The following is a 22143-nucleotide window of genomic DNA, read 5'->3' on the forward strand; positions in this document are numbered from 1 at the left end:
TTTTAATGTGTGATGTTTTAGTATGTTTTTATATATGTTGGAAGCTGCCCAGAGTGGCTGGTGCAACCTAGTCAGATAGGTGGGGTTTTATTATTATTGCATCCTCCATGCACTGGTACTGTCTGCACAGAGGGACCTGGATTCAGAGGCCAAGACTCCAAAGAGCAAGGCTTTTTCTTAGCCAGAACTCACAGGAACTCAGTTCTGGCACCTTTCAGGTGGGAACTGTTGCCATTATAAGAGAAAAATAGCACTGTCAAAGAGAATATCTTTATAATATTTCGTCCTACCTTTCTACAGTGGTACCTCGGGTTATGTACTTAATTCGTTCTGGAGGTCCATTCTTAACCTGAAACTGTTCTTAACCTGAAGCACCACTTTAGCTAATGGGGCCTCCCACTGCTGCCGTGCCGCTGGAGCACAATTTCTGTTCTCATCCTGACGCAAAGTTCTTAACCCGAGGTACTATTTCTGGGTTAGCGGAGTCTGTAACCTGAAGCGTATGTAACCCAAGGTACCACTGTATTTAAAATGATCCAGATGCTAATTCATAATAAAACAGAAATGCAAGACCTAAGGTGCAATAGAACATAGGGCTCCTTTACCTTTATTCCTTGAGCAGAGGAGAGGATTCTACCAACAGTAACTTGTTTCAAATCTAGGACAGAGGTTGGCAACCTGTGGTCCACGATTTGCCCACTCGGCGAGTCCCCGTGCGCTGCGCTAAACAAGTGCAACATGGAGCGGGGACTTGCTTCTTTGGTGCCCGAAATCGCATCTGCGCAGATGCGATCCAGCCCACGGAGCGATCTCTGCGGGAGTGAACTGGCCCAGGCGAGGTAAACCTTGCTGACCCCTGCTCTAGGACAAGACAATTAGAGCACCTTCAGATACCTTCAGAAGCTGAGTGCGGAAGCTTCTTGACTTGGCCACTCAGATCTCCTTGCTTTTATAACAAGGGTAACAATGAGTTTGCCTGAGTATATTGTATGCTATCTCCTACTTCAGTCATTTATAATTGGAAACCAAATCAATTTTCTTCCTTCGCACAGTGTTCCGCAATATGCTGGTTTTGCAATTACAGTCGTACCTTATTTTGTGACTGGGATCCGTTCCGGAGCCCCGGCCGCTAGACAAAAAGGACACAGGGCAAAGCGCCGTATCTGTGCACGCACGTACGCAGAGCAGTTTGCGCTTCTGCGCATGCACGAAGTGCAATTTAGTGCGTCTGCGCATCTGCGAGCTGCAAATCTGGAAGTAACCCGTTCCGGTACTTCTGGGTTTGCCGTGGACATTTGCCGGAATGGATGCTAGACGAGGTGGATGTTCGCGGAGGTATTACTGTACTAAGATGAAGTAAGCATTTTTAGCCTCTATTTGCTTAAACGGTTCTTATAACTTTATGCTATTTAGCTTTGACTATTATTACTAAAGTGCTTTGAAATAATTTTCCTTCACATAGGCCTTATAAGATGTTTGGGCTACACTTTGTCCATATACAACTGCTGCTTCCATTAGAGATATGTTAAATCTACATTAATAATATTTTTTCCCAAGATCTTGAAAGTTTTTCTTGCAGCAACCCTTTCCCGGGTATGGTCTAAGGGCACATGATGCAGTCATGTGCAAGCATAGCAAGTCTCTAGACACGGTTCAGGCAGCTCCCCAAAGGAGGAAGAGCCACACAGAAACTACACGTCCCAGCATGCACCGCGAAGTCAAGACGTCCTTTTAACTGCCCAAGATGGGCGGGGGAGAGAATCTAGAAAACTGAAAACACGTGAAGAGGAGCACTAGACTACTAACATGTAGACTTGCGTACAGAACTCAGTTTCTGAGTTCATTTGGACACTGTTTTTAGGTGGAACCTAAACAACAGTGGAGAAATGCAAGGTTTTAGCCTATTATTGAGCAGCAGCTAATTGCCCACACTGCTAGTAGGAAAAGATGGGAATTTACGATTAGATATATTTGTTTTGTGTGGGGAAAGTGCGACTGACTGTTTGATTACAGTATCAGTGTCATGGAATTCTACTCAATATTGATCTGGAGCAGAACTCCAACGTATAAAATTAAACTTAATTACAAACGTTAATTAAAAACTTAAACATGTTGCAGGATTGCCCAAAAAGACCAGAGGCAATTAAAATTTCATCCAGCAGAGCAGTACTGCTACTGAAGGCAAATGGCCACAAATCCAATACATTAAGGAATGGCACTGTCCTTAAGAAATCCAGTTGCAGCAGACTTAATTTAAACTTACAATAACTTATAATAAGTCTAAACATTAACACTATATATATAGCACACGCAGGGCCAGATTTAGGTTTGATGAGGCCCTAAGCTACTGAAGGTAATGGGGCCCTTTATAAGTCCAGCTATCCTTTGTCAACAACAAATTGTCGCTGTTTTTTGTGTTAAATATATGCTATATGGTAATTTATGGACCTAATAGGTATCTAAAGCCATTTGCCACGGCCTTCACCCACGCAGTCGCATTGGCACACGCGGTTCAAACCCCTAAAGCAGAAACGGCTTCCACACGAAAGAAGAGTTTCAAAGAGGTTTTTTTTTTTTTTAATTTTTCTGTTTTCTGCTAACTTCGGGGCTCTTTTTATGGCAGGTGCATCAACTCCAAAGGCCACCCCACCCCAAAAAATAACATTGGGAACAGCCGTTTGTCAAGGGTGCTGGGAATTGTAGCCAAACCTACCGTTCCCTGCAAACTTCTGAGGGGAACCCTACCTTTTCTCAATGTATTGGGTGGGTGCCGCCCGGCCGCCGCCATCTCCACTCGTCTGCCTCCCTCAGTGCGCCAAACGGACACGGGCGTTTCCCGCCACGGAACACCGGACTCGCGACTCTTGCCTTTTTCCCAGCTCTATGTCGACGCGCCGCGGCTGGTCTTGCGCGCGGGAGGGGCGAGAGGCGGGGAGCAGTTGATCCGGAAACCGCACCCTTCGCGCGTGCGCCAAAACCCCGGAAGTGAACCCTCGCCAGCTGCGCGCGCAAGCAAGGCAGCTGAAGGAGAGGTTTTTTCGCGACTGCGCCAGGCGGCGGTGAATCGAGTGAGTGCTTGGGGCAAGCGTTATATTTTTTTTTATTAACTTGTCAGGGCTTAGGGAGGGATCGCATTTTTAGTTTTTATTTTTACAGATAGTGGTAAGAGACTGGGTTGCGGGGGGGGGGTTGGACTAGATGACCTTTGGGGGCCCCTTCCAACTCTAGGGACGAAAACCAACTTAGTAGAGCTGATGAGACGCTGTTAGCTGGGGCTAAACAGGCGGAGGTGCAGCCGGGGCTACTCTTTCCTTGAGGGACAGCGTTGCTTCCCGGCCTGTATAATGCAGGATTCTCCCCATATTCCGGGTCAGATCCTACGTCCTGTATTGAAACCGCTTTGTCCTGTTTTTCAGGTCGTCTCCCTCTCTGCCAAGTTAGGGGGTCGTCTCCAAATGCGTGTGTTTGGAAAGCTGTGTGAAAGGTCGCCGATTTAAGCTCTGGGTGGCAGATTGACAAATTCCAATGTGTGCACGTGTGCGCGCGACACACACATTCCAGAGAGGTCATCCCGTTATTAGGCTGTAACGGGTTGCTTTATTGCATGGGTAGGCAAACTAAAGCCTGCTGGGTAGATTTTTAATCTAATCCAGGATGGTTCCCCCCCCCCCCCGCCCAAGCAGGTTGTGAACCCTTTGGCCAGGGAATCTACCAGTTCACTTAATATTCAGCAGATGCTAAATGCATTTTGTTAGAGTAGTCAGGGTGGTAGCTACACTTGCTCCCCACACATTATACTTTGCATATCTTTCAGAGGTTACAGCATGGGTAGGCAAACTAAGGCCCGGGGGCTGGATCCAGCCCAATCGCCTTCTCAATCCACCCAGCAGAGTGTCCGGGAATCAGCATGTTTTCACATGAGTAGAATGTGTCCATTTATTTAAAATGCATCTTTGGGTTATTTGTGGGGCTGCCTGGTGTTTTCACCTGAGTAGAACGTGTGCTTTTATTTAAAATGCATCTCTGGGTTATTTGTGGGGAATAGGAATTTATTCATTCTTTTTTTCAAAATATAGTCCGGTCCCCCACAAGGTCTGAGGAATGGTGGACCGGCCCCCTGCTGAAAAAGTTTGCAGACCCCTGAGTTTATTGTTATTTATTACTTATTTATTGGATTTATGTATGTGCCCCGGGGGTCTCAGGGCGGTTCACAGAAAAGATCAGCATTCAAGTCACTTCAGCACCAGAGGTGGGGGAGAAAAGTCATCCACCCACACCTACATTTTGCCAGAACCAAGGCGGCAACCATAGTGAGGGAGGGCTAAAGGCTGCGCATGGCCATGGCTCCTGCATTCCTTACTGTCCCCAGAGGCACAGGTGGTTTCCGTGGCAACAGAGTCCCCCTATGATGGGCTGGATTGTGGACTGGGCCAGGCAAGTCTGAACGCAGACCAATTCTGTCTCATTGCAGAGATTGTCAGTTTGCTTCCAAGCCCAATTCAGACTTCTGGGTTTAAACTAATGGATACCTTTCTCAAGGTCTTTTTGATGGGATGGCAACTAGAAAATGGCTGTTTTCAGTCAGGCCCCTCCTCAGTTTGCTTCTCATCAGGGAAGCTTAGCTGCCATCAACCTTTCTTCATATTTTTGGTGCTGGACTGAGACATTTTTATTCTCCCAGGTGTTTTTGTGGGCATTGATATTGTGGATCCTGTTCTTGTTTTGTTTGTATGTATGAGGGCATCCAGGCTGGGGGGCTGGAAGGGTACTCCCTCCTCCTGCATCTGCATTACTAATTCAGAAACATTTTTTATCTTAGTTTTAAAATATGTATTTCTTATTAATTGTATTAGTATGTATTTCTGTTCTAAGTTGCTTGGGTTTTTTGTTTTTTTGCATTGTAGAAAAGAATTGGGTAAATCATAACAAATGTTATGCTATGCAATAACCACCCCAAAAAATCCAGGGTTTAGTGGGTTAGAGCAGGCATAGGCAAACTCAGTCCTCCAGATGTTTCGGCCTACAACTCCCATGATCCCTAGCTAACAGGACCGGTGGTCAGGGATGATGGGAATTGTAGTCCCAAAACATCTGGAGGACCGAGTTTGCCTATGCCTGGGTTAGAGTATTTGGCCTAGATTGGGGAGACCCAGATTAAAATTCCTGTTTAGCCATAAAGCTCACTTGACCTTGAGCCAATCTCTCTCCCTCTCTGGGTCTGCTTAAGACTTACGTCTTTAACAAGCCTAAACAATATTATACTTGGAAATGTTTGCTCATCTAGAAATTCAGTAACCCCTTTTTAAAAAAACACCAGCAGCATTTATCAGACTCCCTCCAAACCTCTTTGCTCAAACTCCCACAGGCCTCCCACAAAGGCTCCTGGGATTGCACTTGCAAAAGCTTGTAGGATCGCTAGATGCCATTTTCACCTTTTCGGGGGGGCCATTCGTGCCACTTTTGGGTTCACAGCAATGTGCGAGTGTGCACTGAAAAAAAACCAAGGAGAGAAATAGGAGCTTGGATATATATTCTCCCCGTCACTACCACCACGGTTTTCCCCAAAACACTTTCACTCTTTAGATACTGAAAAGATACTGATTTAGATACTGATTACATAGTTAAGGGGACGCGGGTGGCGCTGTAGTCTAAACCACAGAGCCTAGGGCTTGTCAATCAGAAGGTCGGCGGTTTGAATCCCCGCGACGGGGTGAGCTCCCGTTGCTTGGTCCCTGCTCCTGCCCACCTAGCAGTTCAAAAGCAAGTCAAAGTGCAAGTAGATAAATAGGTACCACTCCGGCAGGAAGGTAAACGGCGTTTCCATGCACTGCTCTGGTTTCGCCAGAAGCGGCTTAGTCATGCTGGCCACATGACCCGGAAGCTGTCTGCGGACAAACACCGGCTCCCTTGGCCTATAGAGCGAGATGAGCACGCAACTCCAGTCGCCCGCGACTGGACCTAACAGTCGGGGTACCTTTACCATTGCTAAGATGTGCTTTTCTGTTCAACTCCTTACTTTGATCGTACCTCAGGTACAATGGAAATGATCAAATCAAGTTATTATTAATAATAATTTATTTGTACCTCGCCCATATGGCTGGGTTTCCCCAGCCACTCTGGGCGGCTTCCAACAAAGATTAAAAATACATTAAAATGTCACACATTAAAAACTTCTCTGAATACTAACCTCCCTTTGCTTTCTTCACAGCAATAATGGCTTCTGCAAAGCGGCTGGCTGACTTTGGCTATAAAGCATTCTCTGGGTCCATGATGCTCCTTACCTTGTATGGTGGCTACCTCTGTAGTGTCAGAGTATATCGCTATTTCCAGAGGAGGAATTTGCTGAAGCAACTTGAGCAGCAGGAAATAAATGCAGCAGTTAAGGACTGAACACTGTCCTCTTGTCTGACATAGGATGCTTAATGAATACAAGACTGGTGTGCTGCAATAAAAACTCATTTCAGAAAATGCAGCCCTGGAATCTGCCATGAAGAATCACTAATACAGGATGCGATGTATAAAAGGATGGAAACACCTACGCAATTCAGCAGTAATTGAATGTTTCATATGTGGCTTGTTTTTGTAAATATACACTGCTAGCAGCATCTAACTATAAAAGATGTGTTCACAGAATTGTTTCCCTCTTTATTAGTTACACCCTCTTGTCCATTTAAAGAAGGAAAACAATATGAGGATAAACACAGTTTGCCACAGGATTCCTCTGGCTGAGCCTACAAGCTTGCAAATGATTTGCGGGTGGGTGTTGTGGTACTTCCTCTGTTTCTGTTTACTAACTTCCTACTCAAGTTTTAAAGCAAAGGTGCATCTCACTGTCTTTACATCCGGGTCAACAAGTGTTTCCATGTGGGAATAAATCATGTCGCCTTGACATACATTTTCTGATAAAGACATGTGAAAATAGAAAATCTGACACAATTGCGGGTGTGAGGATTGCCAAATAGAAACCTTGTCAAAAGCAAAATAATATTGAATGTGATGTTGCATTCTCTGATCCTACTTCAGCAAATGAGAAGTCTGCCCTTCTGTTATTGCAAATCCAATTATACCATCTGCTGTGCAACTGTCTGGCCACTGTCTTTTCATTTCTAAATAATAATAAAAGCAAGAAAGAGTTCGCAAAGAACAAATTAGGCAAGAAATAAAATTCTCATTACCACAGGGCTGGCTTAGGATGGCTTCATTCCACCTGCTGTAAAGTAAGATTGTATCAAGGTATGGTGAAATGGTGTGTCAGACAGCATGGCTCCAGGGTAGCTATAGTTTAGCAGACACTACTAATTACAAAGCATATAGGGCCAGAGGGAGGAATATGTTGGAGCCTCCATACGACCGAGCTGTGAAGGCTACTCTTCCGGCGGTGATTAACGACCTAAGCCTTTGAATGATACTTCAGGCACGCTCCCCATTACGCAGAGTACCCAGACAGCAGCAGAAAAGCCAGAAATATGTGCTACATTGCTGCTTTATTTCTGACTACGCAGGACAGAAAAGAATATGCATCTGCTCTCTGTGAGACAGAAAACAACAGGAACAAGGAAACAGGAAACTAGTAACTTCAACATCCGTCTCCCGTGAGACTTCCAACAGTCTGGAATGTCAACAGAGTCTTGTGACTCCAAGAACTGCACAGTGGCATAACAGAAACCCAACAGAATAGTGTTCAGAACTGTCAAGGCCAGGGTGTTCTTTTTTTTAGGCATGTCACATGTAGATTGTCTGCTAGATACAGTAGTGGTTATCTCATGCCTTCAGTAAGCTGTTAATGTCTTTCTACCAGTTACTGCCAATTCCCCTTTGTGAAACAATGATTTAGGCCGAAATAGTTTATAAATGCTCATTCATCCTTTGCTGTTACCCTTCCCACTAAAAAGTCATATAAATGGCTAGAAACTTCTCATTTAGGAAGTCAACATGATGACAGCAAAGGCTAAACTTTCACCAATAGGGTTTCTGTACCTTGAGAGTTTCGTACAAGAAAAAAAGCAGAAACTTCCATTATTCCTAATCCCTTTTCCTTTTGTGTTGTATCCTTTAGATAGAATAGAAAGCCTGAGAATATAAACTGATTTATCACTGATAGCAGTAAACTGCTCTGGGAGCCCTTTTTTGGCTGAAAAGTGGAATATTTAAAGTATAAAATATTTTCAATAAAGTATAAAAATATTTTAAATAGCATATAAAAATACTTTCAATAAAATAATAGATGCTACAGAGGAGGTAAGAATTAGGATTTGTGGCAGCCAAAAACTTACTGTAACAACTAGCTTGGCCCTAAAGGCTGTGAAACTTAGTAACTATCTATTAACTACTGCTCTGTAAAACTCCCAATTCCTATACACATGTTAGCTCAAACCAGAAAAAAGGAAGCATCCTACTTAAACTGGCAATAAAACTTTTAGAAGACACCTGAAGGCAGGCCTGTTTAGGGAAGTTTTTAATGTTTGATGTTTTGTTTTTTTTACTTTTCTGCTGGGACCGCTCAGAGTAGCTGGGGAAACCCAGCCGGTGGGCGGGAGATACACACACACACACACACACACACACACACACACACACACATGGTGCTGGGGCAAAATGGGCTGTTTGCAGTGTGGGGCAGGGAGGTTATGGAACTACAGCGTTTTAAGTCCCCTTCTTATCCCATAAACTATGCCAGACCTGGTATCTACATCGTTTTAATATCCCCACTGAAGTCAATGGGAGGGAAATGGGGAGGAGGGGGGAATAATCATGGCAAGGAAAGGTTGCACCCTTACTTCCTGCTTGTGACAACAAGTCACAAGAAGCGGCAACAGTACCACCTGATTTCCTCTGTCCTTCACCCATGATATGACTGTTACAAATTGATACATGACAGTGAGGTTAAACGGAAAAAGGCAACATTCTTTGTACTATCTAGGGCAGCAGCTGTTTTCTTCTAAATTGGACTCTGACCCAGAATCATTTGGTGGCCCTGTAACAATACTATAAAATGGTAATTAGCAGTTTTTGGCTCCATTTCTTGGTTGTAGAGCTTGTAAAACAAGATCATCACACCTTAACAGAGTTCAGAAAGTATCTAGCAGGCATAAAGGTGACTGCTAACTGTAACATGGAATATTACTCTAAGGCATAGCTTTCCAAACTTCTCATGTTAGTGACATACTTTTTAGACATGCATCATTTCACGACTCAAGAATTCAGTTTTAATACCAAACCCAGGAGGAGAGCAGGGAGCATTCACGTGGCACACCTATACCATACGGCCGACACACTAACGTGTCACGACACACCGTTTGGAAAGCTCTACTCTAAGGCCAACTTGCACATACAAGTAGACCCCACGTGCTCCATGGAAGTACACCTGGTTGTTCCTAGATTGAAAGAGGGGCCATTTGGGAGAATCAGCATCTCTCTGGAAGCTGAACATCTTCCAGAACGACATAAGGCCCTGGATGGGTTTAGCTCAGCTAAGAGCACCCACAGAATTAATACCACTAACATGCTACTTGCTTTGCAGCGTTCAAATTTCAAGCACCATCTACTGCTCCTGTGTAACTTGGCAACGTTAGCACGTTAGCAGAGTATTACCTAAAATCAGAATGCACACAACCTTCCTCAGTAAAGTAAAATTCACAGACCCAACTCTTCAAGCAAATTTATTTTTAATCAGAGTAAACAATAGTATAAAATGATAATAACTCAGGGCATTTTCAAAGTCCTGCTCATGACAACACTTTGCTGCCTTTCATCTCCCCTGAAGTACCATTTAGTAAAAGGGAGGGAGGGACTCAAAGCCCTTGTGTGGCAACCTCTTTATCCCACAGACATCTCACCAAAAGACTCTGAAGCAGGTACAGGCGGCATGCTTGCTTCTCTTCTGAAAGTAGAAGCGTCTATGGAAAAGTCGGCAGCAGAACCAGATCATCCATGCCTATTATCCTAGTACAAAAATTTATCCACCTCTTCCTTGTAATTCCTATGTGACTCAAAACCCATAGCATTCGTAGGAAAAACAGGTGATTTTAGGAAGTCAAAATGAAGACTTTGGAGACACTACTCCACTCGGGGGGGGGGGAGCCTTGTCTTCCCACCCACCCAAACAAGCAGATGTAAAACTTTATTAGCAAATGGGATCCCAACAACAAATAAGCAAATTGCTCAGTCGGCCTGTCTCTACCACCACCAGGTTGCTATGCCTAGCTGTGGCACATCCCAGACTCCCTAGGACACAACTTTAGTCCTTGCTGCTAGGAGCATGGAATATCAGCTTAGACCAGGCCACAGTGTTTAAAAAAAACACACCCTGGAATGCAATTAAAAAGTGAGAGGCAGAACCTGTTTGAGATCCGAACCTTCAGAGTTGTTGCAAGAATCCTTTCTCTCAAAGTTTCAGTTGATCTATAAAATAAAACAGCCTCCCCCACCTCTCACTCACTCACTCACTCACTCTCACTCACTCACACGCTTCAGCAAACATAGGATACCATTAAATGCAAAATGACTTAATTTCTTTAAAATGTGAAACTGGAAATAGCTTTTGCACTAGCAATCAACTAGATTCCTTCGGTACAAAACTGTGATATGCCTCCTGTTTCAGAAATGCTGGAGGATTTGGGGGCAAAGCGCCGGCAAAGGTAAAGATTTCTTGGGGATATGGAGTTAAGACATATCTAGTCATTTGAACACAAGTCTGTGTTTTCTTGAGGCCTCCCTGCCGGTTCTTACTCCTCTTCTGCCCACTGCCCACTAGTTATGTGGCCGTTAATCCGACTGGTATCATTGCTTGAAGAGCTAAGGACTCCTTTCCTGCTCCTTGAAGTCACATCTTCCTCTTCGGAGCTACTTTCGACATCACTGCGTTCATCTTTTGACACCTGACAGAAAGAAGTAGAGTAAGTCTACCACAAATATAAGAGCTAATTTGAAAATCAGTTAAGCACTCAGTGTAGCATTCACCATACTACACTTAGCTATTAGTTGCTTAGATGGTACAGTTTTCAAATTTAGTTGTGAAGTTTGCGAAGAACAACCAGAAAAGAACAGAGTACAGAAAACAAAGAAGCAGGTATCATCAGTTTTTCTATATAGCCACAAAATAAATAAATATAAATAAATAAATAAATAAATTTATTATTTATACCCCGCCCATCTGGCTGGGCCTCCCCAGCCACTCTGGGCGGCTTCCATAGAAACAAAAAATACAGTAAAATATCACACGTTAAAAACTTCCCTGAACAGGGCTGCCTTAAGATGTCTTCTGAATGTTTATCGCTTTGACATCTGCTGGAAGGGCATTCCACAGGGTGGGTGCCACTACCAAGAAGGCCCTCTGCCTGGTTCCCTGTAGCTTTGCTTCTCGCAATGAGGGAACCGCCAGAAGGCCCTTGGCGCTGGACCTCAGCGTCCGGGCAGAACGATGGGGGTGGAGACGCTCCTTCAGGTATACTGGACCAAGGCCGTTTAGGGCTTTCAAGGTCAGCACCAACACTTTGAATTGTGCTCGGAAACATACTGGGAGCCAATGTAGGTCTTTCAAGACCGGTGTTATATGGTCTCGGCGGCCGCCCCCAGTCACCAGTCTAGCTGCCGCATTCTGGATTAGTTGTAGTTTCCGAATCACCTTCAAAGGTAGCCCCACATAGAGTGCATTGCAGTAGTCCAAGCGGGAGATAACCAGAGCATGTACCACTCTGGCGAGACAGTCTGTGGGCAGGTAGAGTCTCAGCCTACGTACCAGATGGAGCTGGTAAACAGCTGCCCTGGACACAGATTTGACCTGTGCCTTCATGGACAGCTGTGAGTCCAAAATGACTCCCAGGCTGCGCACCTGGTCCTTCAGGGGCACAGTTACCCCATTCAGGACCAGGGAATCCTCCACACCTGCCCGCCTCCTGTCCCCCAAAAACAGTACTTCTGTCTTGTCAGGATTCAACCTCAATCTGTTAGCCGCCATCCATCCTCCAACCGCCTCCACTCACATAGGACCTTCACCGCCTTCACTGGTTCTGATTTAAAAGAGAGGTAGAGCATACTGATGAACACCCAGCCCAAACCTCCTGATGATCTCTCCCAGCGGCTGCATGTAAATGTTGAAAAGCATGGGGGAGAGGACAGAACCCTGAGGCACCCCACAAGTGAGAGCCCAGGGGTCTGAACACTCATCCCCCACCACCACTTTGTGAACACGGCCCAGGAGGAAGGAGCGGAACCATTGTATGACAGTGCCCCTAGCTCCCAGCCCCTCAAGACGGTCCAGAAGGATGTTATGGTCGATGGTATCAAACGCCGCTGAGAGATCCAGCAGAACTAGGAAACAGCTCTCACCTTTGTCCCTAGCCCGCCGGAGATCATCAACCAGTGCGACCAAGGCAGTTTCAGCCCCATGATGAGGCCTGAATCCTGACTGGAAGGGATCCAAATGGTCCGCTTCTTCCAGGCGTGCCTGGAGTTGTTCAGCAACCGCTCGCTCAATCACCTTGCCCAAGAATGGAAGATTTGAGACTGGGTGATAGTTGGCCATCATGGCCGCATCTAAAGATGGTTTTTTAAGAAGCGGCTTAATAACCGCCTATTTCAGCGGGTCTGGGAAGGCTCCCTCACGGAGGGAAGCATTCACCACCCCACGAAGCCCATCGCCCAGTACTTCCCAGCTAGCTTTTATAAGCCAGGATGGGCAAGGATCCAGGAGACAGGTGGTTGGTTTCACTCGTCCAAGCAGCCTGTCCACATCCTCGGAGGTAACAGATTGGAATTGATCCCACTCAACTTGACTAGACAAAACTCTAGCAATCTCCCGGCCCTGCTCCCACGGTGGAGTCTACTTCTTCCCGAATCTGAGCGATTTTATCTGCAAAAAAACTTTGCAAAATCATTGCAGGAGAACATGTGGCCCGTACTGGATGTTGCAGGTGGTTCCGCTAAATTGTGAACCACCTGAAAAAGTCTCCTGCTGCTGTTTTCTGCAGATGCAATAGAGGCGGTGAAGAAATTCTTCTTCGCCGTCGCTATCGCCACTTGGTAGGCTCAACGTTGAGCTCTAACCTGTGTCCGGTCAGATTCGGAATGAGTTATCCGCCACCGGTGCTCTAGCCGTCTCAACAATTGTTTCATTGCCCTCAGATCCGTGGAAAACCACGGGGCTGTCCGGGCTCCATGCAATCGGAGAGGGCGCTTCGGAGCCAAACAGTCAATAGCCCTGGTTAACTCCACATTCCAGCGGGCCACTAGGGAATCAGCTGAAAGGCCATCAACATGGGATAAAGCATCCCCTACCACTATCTGGAAACCATTTGGATCCATCAAGTGGCGGGGGAGGACCATCCAAATTGGTCCCACCTCCCTGCAGAGGGGATGGGTCGCAGAGAAGTCCAGTTGCACCAGAAAGTGATCTGACCATGGCACTTCTTTTGTTTCGCTTTTACTTAGTATCAGATCACCAACATCCATAGAGGTAAAACCAGGTCCAAGGCATGTCCGCGGCTATGGGTTGGGCCAGACTTATTCAGGGACAGCCCCATGGAGACCATGCTTTCCACGAAGTCCCGAGCGACCCCTTGTAAGGTCATGTCGGCATGGATGTTACAATCCCCTAGGACGACCAAGCTAGGTGTCTCCAGGAGAACAGCCTCCATGACCTGAAGCAGCTCGGGCAGGGAATCCTTGGTGCAGCGGGGAGGTCGGTACACCAAAAGGAATCCTGTACTGCCCCTATTGCCCAACTTCCAGAACATGCACTTGGAAAACTGGGTCTTCCCAATAGGACGCCTGGTGCAGACTAATGACTTCCTAAAAATCACTGCAACCCCCCCCCCTCCCCACCCACATGACCTGGGTTGCTGTGCGTAAGAGAAACCTGGTGGACAAGCAGCGGCAAGGACAAGCCCATCTGCTTCATCCAACCAAGTCTCTGTTACATATGCCAGGTCAAGTCCTCCATCCATGATCAACTCATGGATGGAAGTAGTCTTATGAATCATTGACCTGGCATTGCACAGCAGCACCTTCAGGTCATGTGGGTATCCCTTGCTGATTCTAGTATCCATCCGGTCAGGACCAGACCCGGAGGCAGGAATAGTCCTCAGACAACGACTAAACCTGCCCCCTCTGTAATGACATGGTCTAGTCTTAGCGTAACTCCTCCTACCTATGATCACTGAGATCAGTTGTCCCAGTGCATCCCCCCCTGTGGAACATGCCCCAGCCAAATTTATGTCCACCAAGACCAGAAATGCTTTTTTGCAGGAGTTGTGGCTGCTACTTTTGGACCTCGAAACATTGCGGGGGAGGAAATGGAATATATTATTTCTAATGCATTTCCATTCTTCGCATACTTTTTTTAAAAATAAATTATTTGCTTCGCTGCTTTCCAATTTCTGAAAAGTGTTCAAGGGGCCAAGAATCTAAATTTTAAAGCAAATAAAATAGTAACTTTATAAGACGTTCAAAAAATAACTAACCAGGTGCCAGAATGAAAATATATCAAGGATATTATAAAATGTATGTGAAATATTTAAAGGAAATAGCAAAATGACATTAAAGAGGAAGTCAGATGGATCTCCCAGGGCAGGAAATTTGACTGCTTAGTCACTAAACACACCTGAGCTACAAGGGAACATCATAAAGCTGATGGGAAGAGGTGCACCCTACAAACAGAATGCATCTCAGTTCTTCAAGAAAAATGCCACATAGTCTTACAAACATTACTCATTCTGATGGATAACAATTTAAACAGATAATACCATTCTTTCAAGGATAGCCCAAGAGGAATATCTCCTGAAATGTAAATACTACAAGTACCTTTCACATGACCAGAATTAGCCCAAGTCTAATTTTGCCATCAGGCGTATTAATTAACCAGGTAAAAAGGTAAAGGTACCCCTGCCCGTACAGGCCAGTCCTGTCCGACTCTAGGGTTGTGCGCCCATCTCACTTAAGAGGCCGGGGGCCAGCGCTGTCCGGAGACACTTCCGGGTCACGTGGCCAGCGTGACGAAGCTGCTCTGGCGAGCCAGCACCAGCACAGCACACGGAAACGCCGTTTCCAGGTAAGCATATATTAAACCAGGTAAGCATATATTAAAACAAAACCACCAGGCAAGTGGTGAAGAGGTCAGACTTTCCCTCAATGACAGGGATGGGGAATTCAGCCACGGGCCACATGGCAGTGGTAGGTGGGACCAGAAGCAAAAGCACAACAGATCTGACTCTTAACTTCTGTAAAGGAAGCTACTTCCAGCCTCATTGTGGCTAGAGGTTTACACACATCAAGGCATGCCAGCAAGAGACAATATAATAGTTCAAGGATACATTCTGGCCATGCAAGACCACCTGAGGAAGGCATGCACTGAGCAGGCCCAGTAGAGGGGGGGAGCTAGGGGGGGAGAGACGTGAGCCCCAGAGAGTCCTGAGGGGTGAAGGGAGAACTGGATAGCTGCATTCAACCTGTGGTCCAGGCTGAACTGTGATTGTGGTCTATGTAAGTTTATTCTTTATATATTCATAACTGAATACACACACACACATATTTATAATAGAGACAAGAACGTAATTCAGTAAGTGGTTCCTGGGTGACGTGATGCCATGCAAAACAGGTACAATAATATTTATTGAACCCACTCCTGCTATATTACGCATGCAGACTTTATATAAAAAAAGAATTACGTAACACTCAAAAGCTTGCATACACTTACACTAGCAAAAATCTGCCCTAGACAGCTTTTCATTGTTGGAACAATATTATTATTATTATTATTTTGGCCTTCATCACAAGATCTCAGGGTGGTTCACACAAGATAAAAACACAAGTGAATAATAATGATGATAACTCCCCCTTCCCACAGACACATTTAATCAGCCAAAGGCCTGATTGAACAGAAACGCCTTGTGCCTAAAAATATATATAATGAAAGTGCCAGGCGAACCTCTCTGGGGAGAGCATTCCACAAACGGGGAGTCACTATAAAAAAGGCCCGTTCTCATGTTGTCACCCTTCAGACCTCACGTGGAAAAGGCACATGAAGAAGGGCCTCAGATGATGAATGCAGAGGTCTGGGGCGATTTTTACCGGGAGATGCGGTCCTTGAGGCATAGTGGTGGCAGCACACTGTGGCACTGTGCACTTCTTCCTCTAAAAGTAATCCCATGCCGCTGATTACAGTGGGAAGCAGCTTATTAGAGGCTGGTGGCGTTGTGGGGGGGGGCCTCATATGGCCTTTTATTTTTAACCTTGTAAACACTGGCGCAATAGTGCAGGGGAACATTCAAGGAGCTAAAGTGGGGGAGGGAAATAAAGTACTATTTTACAGAGCTTCATTTATTGTAGAAAATGTTTGTGTGTGTGTGTGTGTGTGTGTGTGTGTGTGTGTTTCTCACGTCTACACTGTGACAAAGGGCTGCCTTCTCTATTGCTTGCTAATGGCTGTGAAATGCAGGAGCGTACATGAAAATGGCAGATAACAAAGGTTAAGATAAAGGTGAGGTGTAAAAGCTGGGGGGTGGGAAATGATTTTAAGGTTTTAAGACACTCCCACTGAAAATATTATAGTGTGATGCTACAACACACCACAAGCACTAGCACACAGAGAGAAGGACCACCACCACCTGTAACAGAACAGCTCTGAAAACACACAGAACCAATAGGGAGAAACTGCAGGAAAGGTACAGATTAACTAGTGCATCATGCGGCAAGTGTTTTAGAACCCATGCACAGCCTGAAAAAAATCCTCATGCAGACTGGCACCCAGGTCCTATAAAGTTCACAGTCCATTTCGTATTTATTGTTTACATGACTTGCCACAAGGTGGCAATAGATTACTACTGAACAGTAAAGGCACCGGCTGTTACTGCAAACAAGGCTGAAATGCTCACATCATAGTTATATACAGATTATTCTATCTCTGCTGTAGCAGCTGTCAAGGGTAGGCCCTCCACCTTGTGAGCCTGCAACCAATAGCACTCATTTATATAACACTTGGGATTTTTACCCTTGCGCCTAATGCGCACTAGGTGTGCTCAAGCTATCCACACCCATGATTACAGTTAGGCATATGGACTTTGAACAGCCCTATGGAAAGGATGACAGGGCACCTACCAATGACAAGTTAATGATTGACAGGGTCAACTGTAGGTGCCCACTTCTCAAGAGCTGCAAATATATATTGCCTGATAGCCACCAAATGCTTTTAAGATCATAATATAAATGGGAGGCAGGAATAATTAACAAAAATTGTGTTATATTTTTAGACATTTGTGGCGATGGTTTTCCTCATGTGAAGACTAGGAATACTATGTGGCAGGCTTTTAAGTCTCCATATCCCAGATTCCAAGATATATCCATTTATAAATGGTGCTGATTTTAACTCTGAAAACTGTAAATGACCCGGATCCATAAGGACTGACCATGTAGGTTTTCATGATGCTAAATTCCATCAGCATCCACAGTAGGGACAAGCAGAGATTTTCTTGGTGGTTGCTCAGGCCTTATGCAACACTTTTCCAACAGAACCCACCTACTACCTAATTTTTTTAAAAAAATTATTATTATTATTATTATTATTATTATTATTATTATTATTATTATTATTATTATTATACTGCCCTATACACAGAGGTCTCAGGGCGGTTCAAGGAACAAAATCAAAATATATAAAACCTACCAAAGCCATTTTCATAACATTCCAGAGAGAAACAAACAATCTCATTTTAGCAACAGATGAACTGAACTAGGTTTTCAAATTTTACATGCTGTTTTATTCAGCCTTTAAAAAAAAAAAGTATGTGTTTTTAGAGCAAATATTCATTACCTGATGCATTCTGACATCCTTAATTTTCTATGCTATATTTTCCTTTCCAAAGAAAGGAAGATTTAATTGAAAAAAATACTAGCAAGATGAACCACAGAGCTGAAGGTCCACAGATGAAGGTCGCACACAAAGATTATAGCCACCTACGTCAATATCAGAGACCTGACTTTCTTGTGAGCAGTTTTCAGATTAACTAACAACTGTTTGAAAGAAACCTGCAAAGCACAGCTGGTTTGAGGCTAAACAGTGTTCAGACTCATTTTAGACAAAGGTAGTCCCCCCGCTCCCCTCTACCGGCCACAATAGCAGATTGCACTTACATACAAGAAGAGGAAGAGATCCAGCTTCAGTCTGGCACAGAGAAAGGAGGGAGAGAGAATGAAGAATACAGAGGAGAGTCCTTCCCTGACTAGGTCACCTGATCAGGAGAGAAAAGCAAGGAGAGGAGAGATGCAGGTCTCCTGCAAGATACCCCAAGCTTGAAAATCAGCTATAGCCACTCAGCAAATAAATGAACGAAACAAACATGGGTGAGATCCAGACTTCCCCTTCCGTTCATGGAAGGGACTGAGATCCAGCTGAAGATCCCGTTTAAAGAAAAGTGGAATGGGCAAATTTTACTGATTCTCCCCTTCCTCAGAATTCTTCAGCACTACTTCCCAAGTAATTCTGGAAGGCTCCCCTCAACCCGGCTTGTTCGCTCCCCAGCTCTACTCATGGCACATCTAGATTCAATCCACAAATATATATGTAATTAAGATACAAACACAGGAAAAGACGCAGTATCTAAGCTGCAATGCAGAGAAGAAATTGGGGTTATTTGAATATGCAGAAAGAAAAGTACTCAGGCATCATTAAAATGCTCTACAGGAAAGCAAATGCCCAATACTATAGAACTGTTTATTTCTGTAAATATATAGTATTTAGCTGAGATTCTGAATCTGAATTGTTCAGATAAATTATCTCTCTCTCTTTTGCAAATCTGCTTCCATGGCCACTTTCATAAGAACAAGTAGTTTTCACTTCTTTCCTACATAAAACTATAGCCTCTCCTCCTCCCACAAAGCGCTGCAGACACAATAGCAGGCTAAACACAAGCCCTACTTTGAGAGCCATAGGTCGTAATAAACAGCTACCTGTCCTCCTTCATGCCAATGTCCTCCTCAGAAAAAAAGTGAAGGCAAGCTAAGTTCTGACAATGTAGTGGCTTCCAATGCTTCTTAAAGGACCGGCTTCTAAGAGTCAGTTCTAGCACCTATGCTCAGCAACACTGCAGGTAAGGGCCTGGGGCACTCACTGCTACAAAGCAAAGAGGAGTTTAGCAGCAAGGCCCTTTCGGCCTTTCAAGATCACCTTTCCTTCTGCTGGGTGTATTTGAAACACTGATCAGCTCCTGGAATTAAATATTCCCATTTTTAGTAACTAGAACAGTGAAGTGGAATATACGGAGAAATGCTCCAGAATGTTACACTGGAGAGCAATATGCACAAAGGATAGGCAAACCTCCTGCATTATGATCAGTATGATCTGCAACGGTGCAGCACCAATTCTCATTTCAGAAAATTCCTTCTATGCCACTGCATTTTAAAACAAAAAACCCAGAGCCCTCCAGCCTTTCAGTGCAGTGTTCCTATGTCCACTAACAAGGGTTGGTATGTGATAATACAGAATCCAGCAACTCAATATCTGTTTTTACAATTTACATCTTTAAAAAGTGCTTAGGATTGAGAAGACAGATTTGAAAGTGTGTGGGAATCCAAGAAGGGGGAGCTAAGAATGCCAAGCATTATTGCAGTTTGTATAGGCTCTGCCTAGCTTTGTGCCGCTCCCTGATGCCTATTAAAACGTTATTGTGCACACTTTGTGCATTATTGTTTATATGGACAGATTTTACATGGTGCTGTTTCAAGCTTTTCTTGGTGCATACTTGTATTTTTTAGCAGTTGTTTACCCCTAGCACTGTTAGGTAGGCCAGGTTATTTGGCAGCAATAAAATGTTGGTACCAGAATTCAGAGTGCAAAAAAACATTAAGAGCAGCCTTGCTGGATCTGACAAAAGGTCCATCTAGTTTTCATAGTGGCCAACCAGATCTGCTAGGGCAGCATTTCCTACTTCAGTCAAACCTAAGCCTCTGATGTTGTCTGGTGGGGAGAATTTGATATGTAACATGAAGTACAGCTCATCGGGGAATTCTGAGCAAAATTGCGATTCACTCTGCAATTGCACCTTTACAAGTGCGTTAACATTCATCAATGTGAGAGAACTACTTGGGTGGTCTGGATAAATATGGGCAGTCTGGAGAAGGATCAAGAGCAATGGCTGGTGTGTTTGTGTGTGCGATTACTAATGAGGGGAAGCAGAGTGGTGTGAAGAGAGACAAATACTTTTCTCATTCTAGCAGCTACTTAACATATAAATTAAAATGATATCGAAGTAAAAAGTTGTTATCTCAGGCAGCAGTCTACCTTCTTCAAAGCCACAGGTGTTTGTGAAATATGCAAAAAAGGAAGCAAGTATCTGGGAGTTCCCAGTGCTTAAGCAAGTTGGAATTCATACCTTCCCTCGTGCCAGGGCCTTGTAGGCAATGCGAATGATGAAATAGGACCAGATGACATTTAGAACTTCTAAAATTAGAAGAAGCCCATTAAATAGCCACCATGATGGATAAGGGCCAATTATTTCCTTGCTTTCAAACAAAGTTGTGTTCAGTAACCTGCAAGACAAAGAAGTGAGTTGTTATATTGGCACTTTGCTTATCTTTCACAACTCCCAGCTTCTAGATAGAAACCAAGCTGACTGGACTACAAAAACATCTGCCCCATAAAAAAATTCCTTTACGGAATGTTAATGCCTCCAGTCTTAAGACATCTCAGTATATGAGTGGACATCTCAGAGGCACAGGTTTCTTCTCCATTCAGTTTTTGTTAATGCTTTGATTGAGTCAGGAGCTGAAATGCTTAGCAATTCATCTATTTCCAGAAAAAAATAAAAAGGTCTGTTGGTTTTACATGTTTAATGGATTTAGGAAGCCTTACACTGACAGAAAATGTGTGATTTACCCCACTGCACCTTGCTGCAGCAGGAAAATATCAGATCTATTAAGGACTTTAAAAAGGGAGAAAGCCAATGAAATCTGAGGCCTCTGGTTGCTAGAACTCAAGAGAACCTGAAACTCTCCTCCCGCAGGTCTTCATTAGTCAAACCTGCCTTTGCACTCTCGGAGGAGGGACCTTCCCACCTCTAAAGGGAAAAACAGTTTCTACATGAGCCACCGCATGCTATTTGATAAGTGCAGTATGGCATTACACAGTATGCAACCACTGAGACAGCAAAGTCACTTCCCATTGCAATCTGAGATAAGCAGGCATACCCGGGAAACAGGGGGATTACAATAAGAGCAGTGGAAACAGCATTAAAGATTCACTGGCTCCCTACCACACGCCAAGGGCTTGCTGAGTGATATAGCAACAATACGTACAGGCTGCCATGGCGTAATCACAATCAGTGGGGCCAGTAGTAAGAAGATTTGTTTGCTTGCACAGACCAATGCACCAGTGCAAGAAGATATTTCAAGTCATTTATTACTCTGAAATCTCTCCTCGGTTGAGGGAGTACTCTACTGCCATAGCTGAAAATGATAACTAGGATAGAAAGTTGGCATGAGTTGGCTCAGAGGGACATCTGTCGATCACACCTCAAATGCAGATGTGCTGGAGAGCCTAATTCCTCTTCCCAAATCACTCAGCACAAAGGAGCAACCCTGGGTTGCAGGACTCCTCCTGGATTCTCATGCGTTAACAGCAACTCCTGAAGAGCGCTTTCTACCTGTGTAGGCTCCCTGTGTAATCCAGAAATCTATAAAGTTGAAGCAGGACACCTTTTCTGAGTGGCTAGCAGGAGCCACACAGTATAACAAGTGATACTCAATGAGTTCCCTTCCAATACCTCTGTATCCACACAAGTAATGCACATAGTATCAAGAGGAACTGTTCAACAACCTCCACTGATTCAAACTGGCCCCTTCTGCAACAGGGGGAGAGGACCTCTGGCATTATGACTGAATGGAGACCAGGGACCACATTCCATATCCTGCCTCTCGAGCACAAGCTGCAATGGCACTGTGCAACCTGAAGAGATTGAAACCCAACTCAGGGCCCACCTTAAGTATTTTGCCATTGTATATAAAATATTGAAACAGCACAACCAAAACTTGGAGCTCCTGATGCCTCCTCACACATTCTGCCAGGCCCTTTTGCTTCCTGAGTCCCAAAATCAATCAAGTCCTTCAGGAGATATGCTTCTTATCACACATCTGTGAAGGGGTCCTGTTACAGAGGTT

At 44.6% G+C, this 22143-nt stretch overlaps 2 protein-coding genes and 1 long non-coding RNA gene across 3 annotated transcripts in view; 1 reads left to right on the forward strand and 2 right to left on the reverse strand.

The window, feature by feature from the left end:
* The window catches only part of LOC309363078, a 142956-nt gene that overhangs the window by 10406 nt on the left and 110407 nt on the right, over positions 1 to 22143 (reverse strand). The window lies entirely within an intron of this gene.
* Positions 2942 to 6633, forward strand: COX14 (cytochrome c oxidase assembly factor COX14). Its single transcript, XM_081899066.1, has 2 exons — positions 2942 to 3068; positions 6209 to 6633. The coding sequence occupies exon 2, from the start codon at positions 6214 to 6216 to the stop codon at positions 6388 to 6390; it is 177 nt and encodes a 58-aa protein (XP_081755192.1). The 5' UTR covers positions 2942 to 3068; positions 6209 to 6213; the 3' UTR covers positions 6391 to 6633.
* CERS5 (ceramide synthase 5) overlaps positions 9649 to 22143 on the reverse strand; it is a 38815-nt gene continuing 26320 nt past the window's right edge. The window contains exons 9-10 of the mRNA XM_081898862.1: positions 20361 to 20517; positions 9649 to 10877 (exon numbers count right to left, since the gene is read on the reverse strand). Coding sequence (XP_081754988.1) covers positions 10725 to 10877; positions 20361 to 20517 — 310 coding nt within the window. The 3' untranslated portion in view covers positions 9649 to 10724. The remainder of the gene's footprint in view (positions 10878 to 20360; positions 20518 to 22143) is intronic.

The sequence above is a fragment of the Podarcis melisellensis genome (assembly GCF_964234715.1).
Source record: "Podarcis melisellensis genome assembly, chromosome: 2".
NCBI classification, from domain to species: domain Eukaryota; kingdom Metazoa; phylum Chordata; class Lepidosauria; order Squamata; family Lacertidae; genus Podarcis; species Podarcis melisellensis.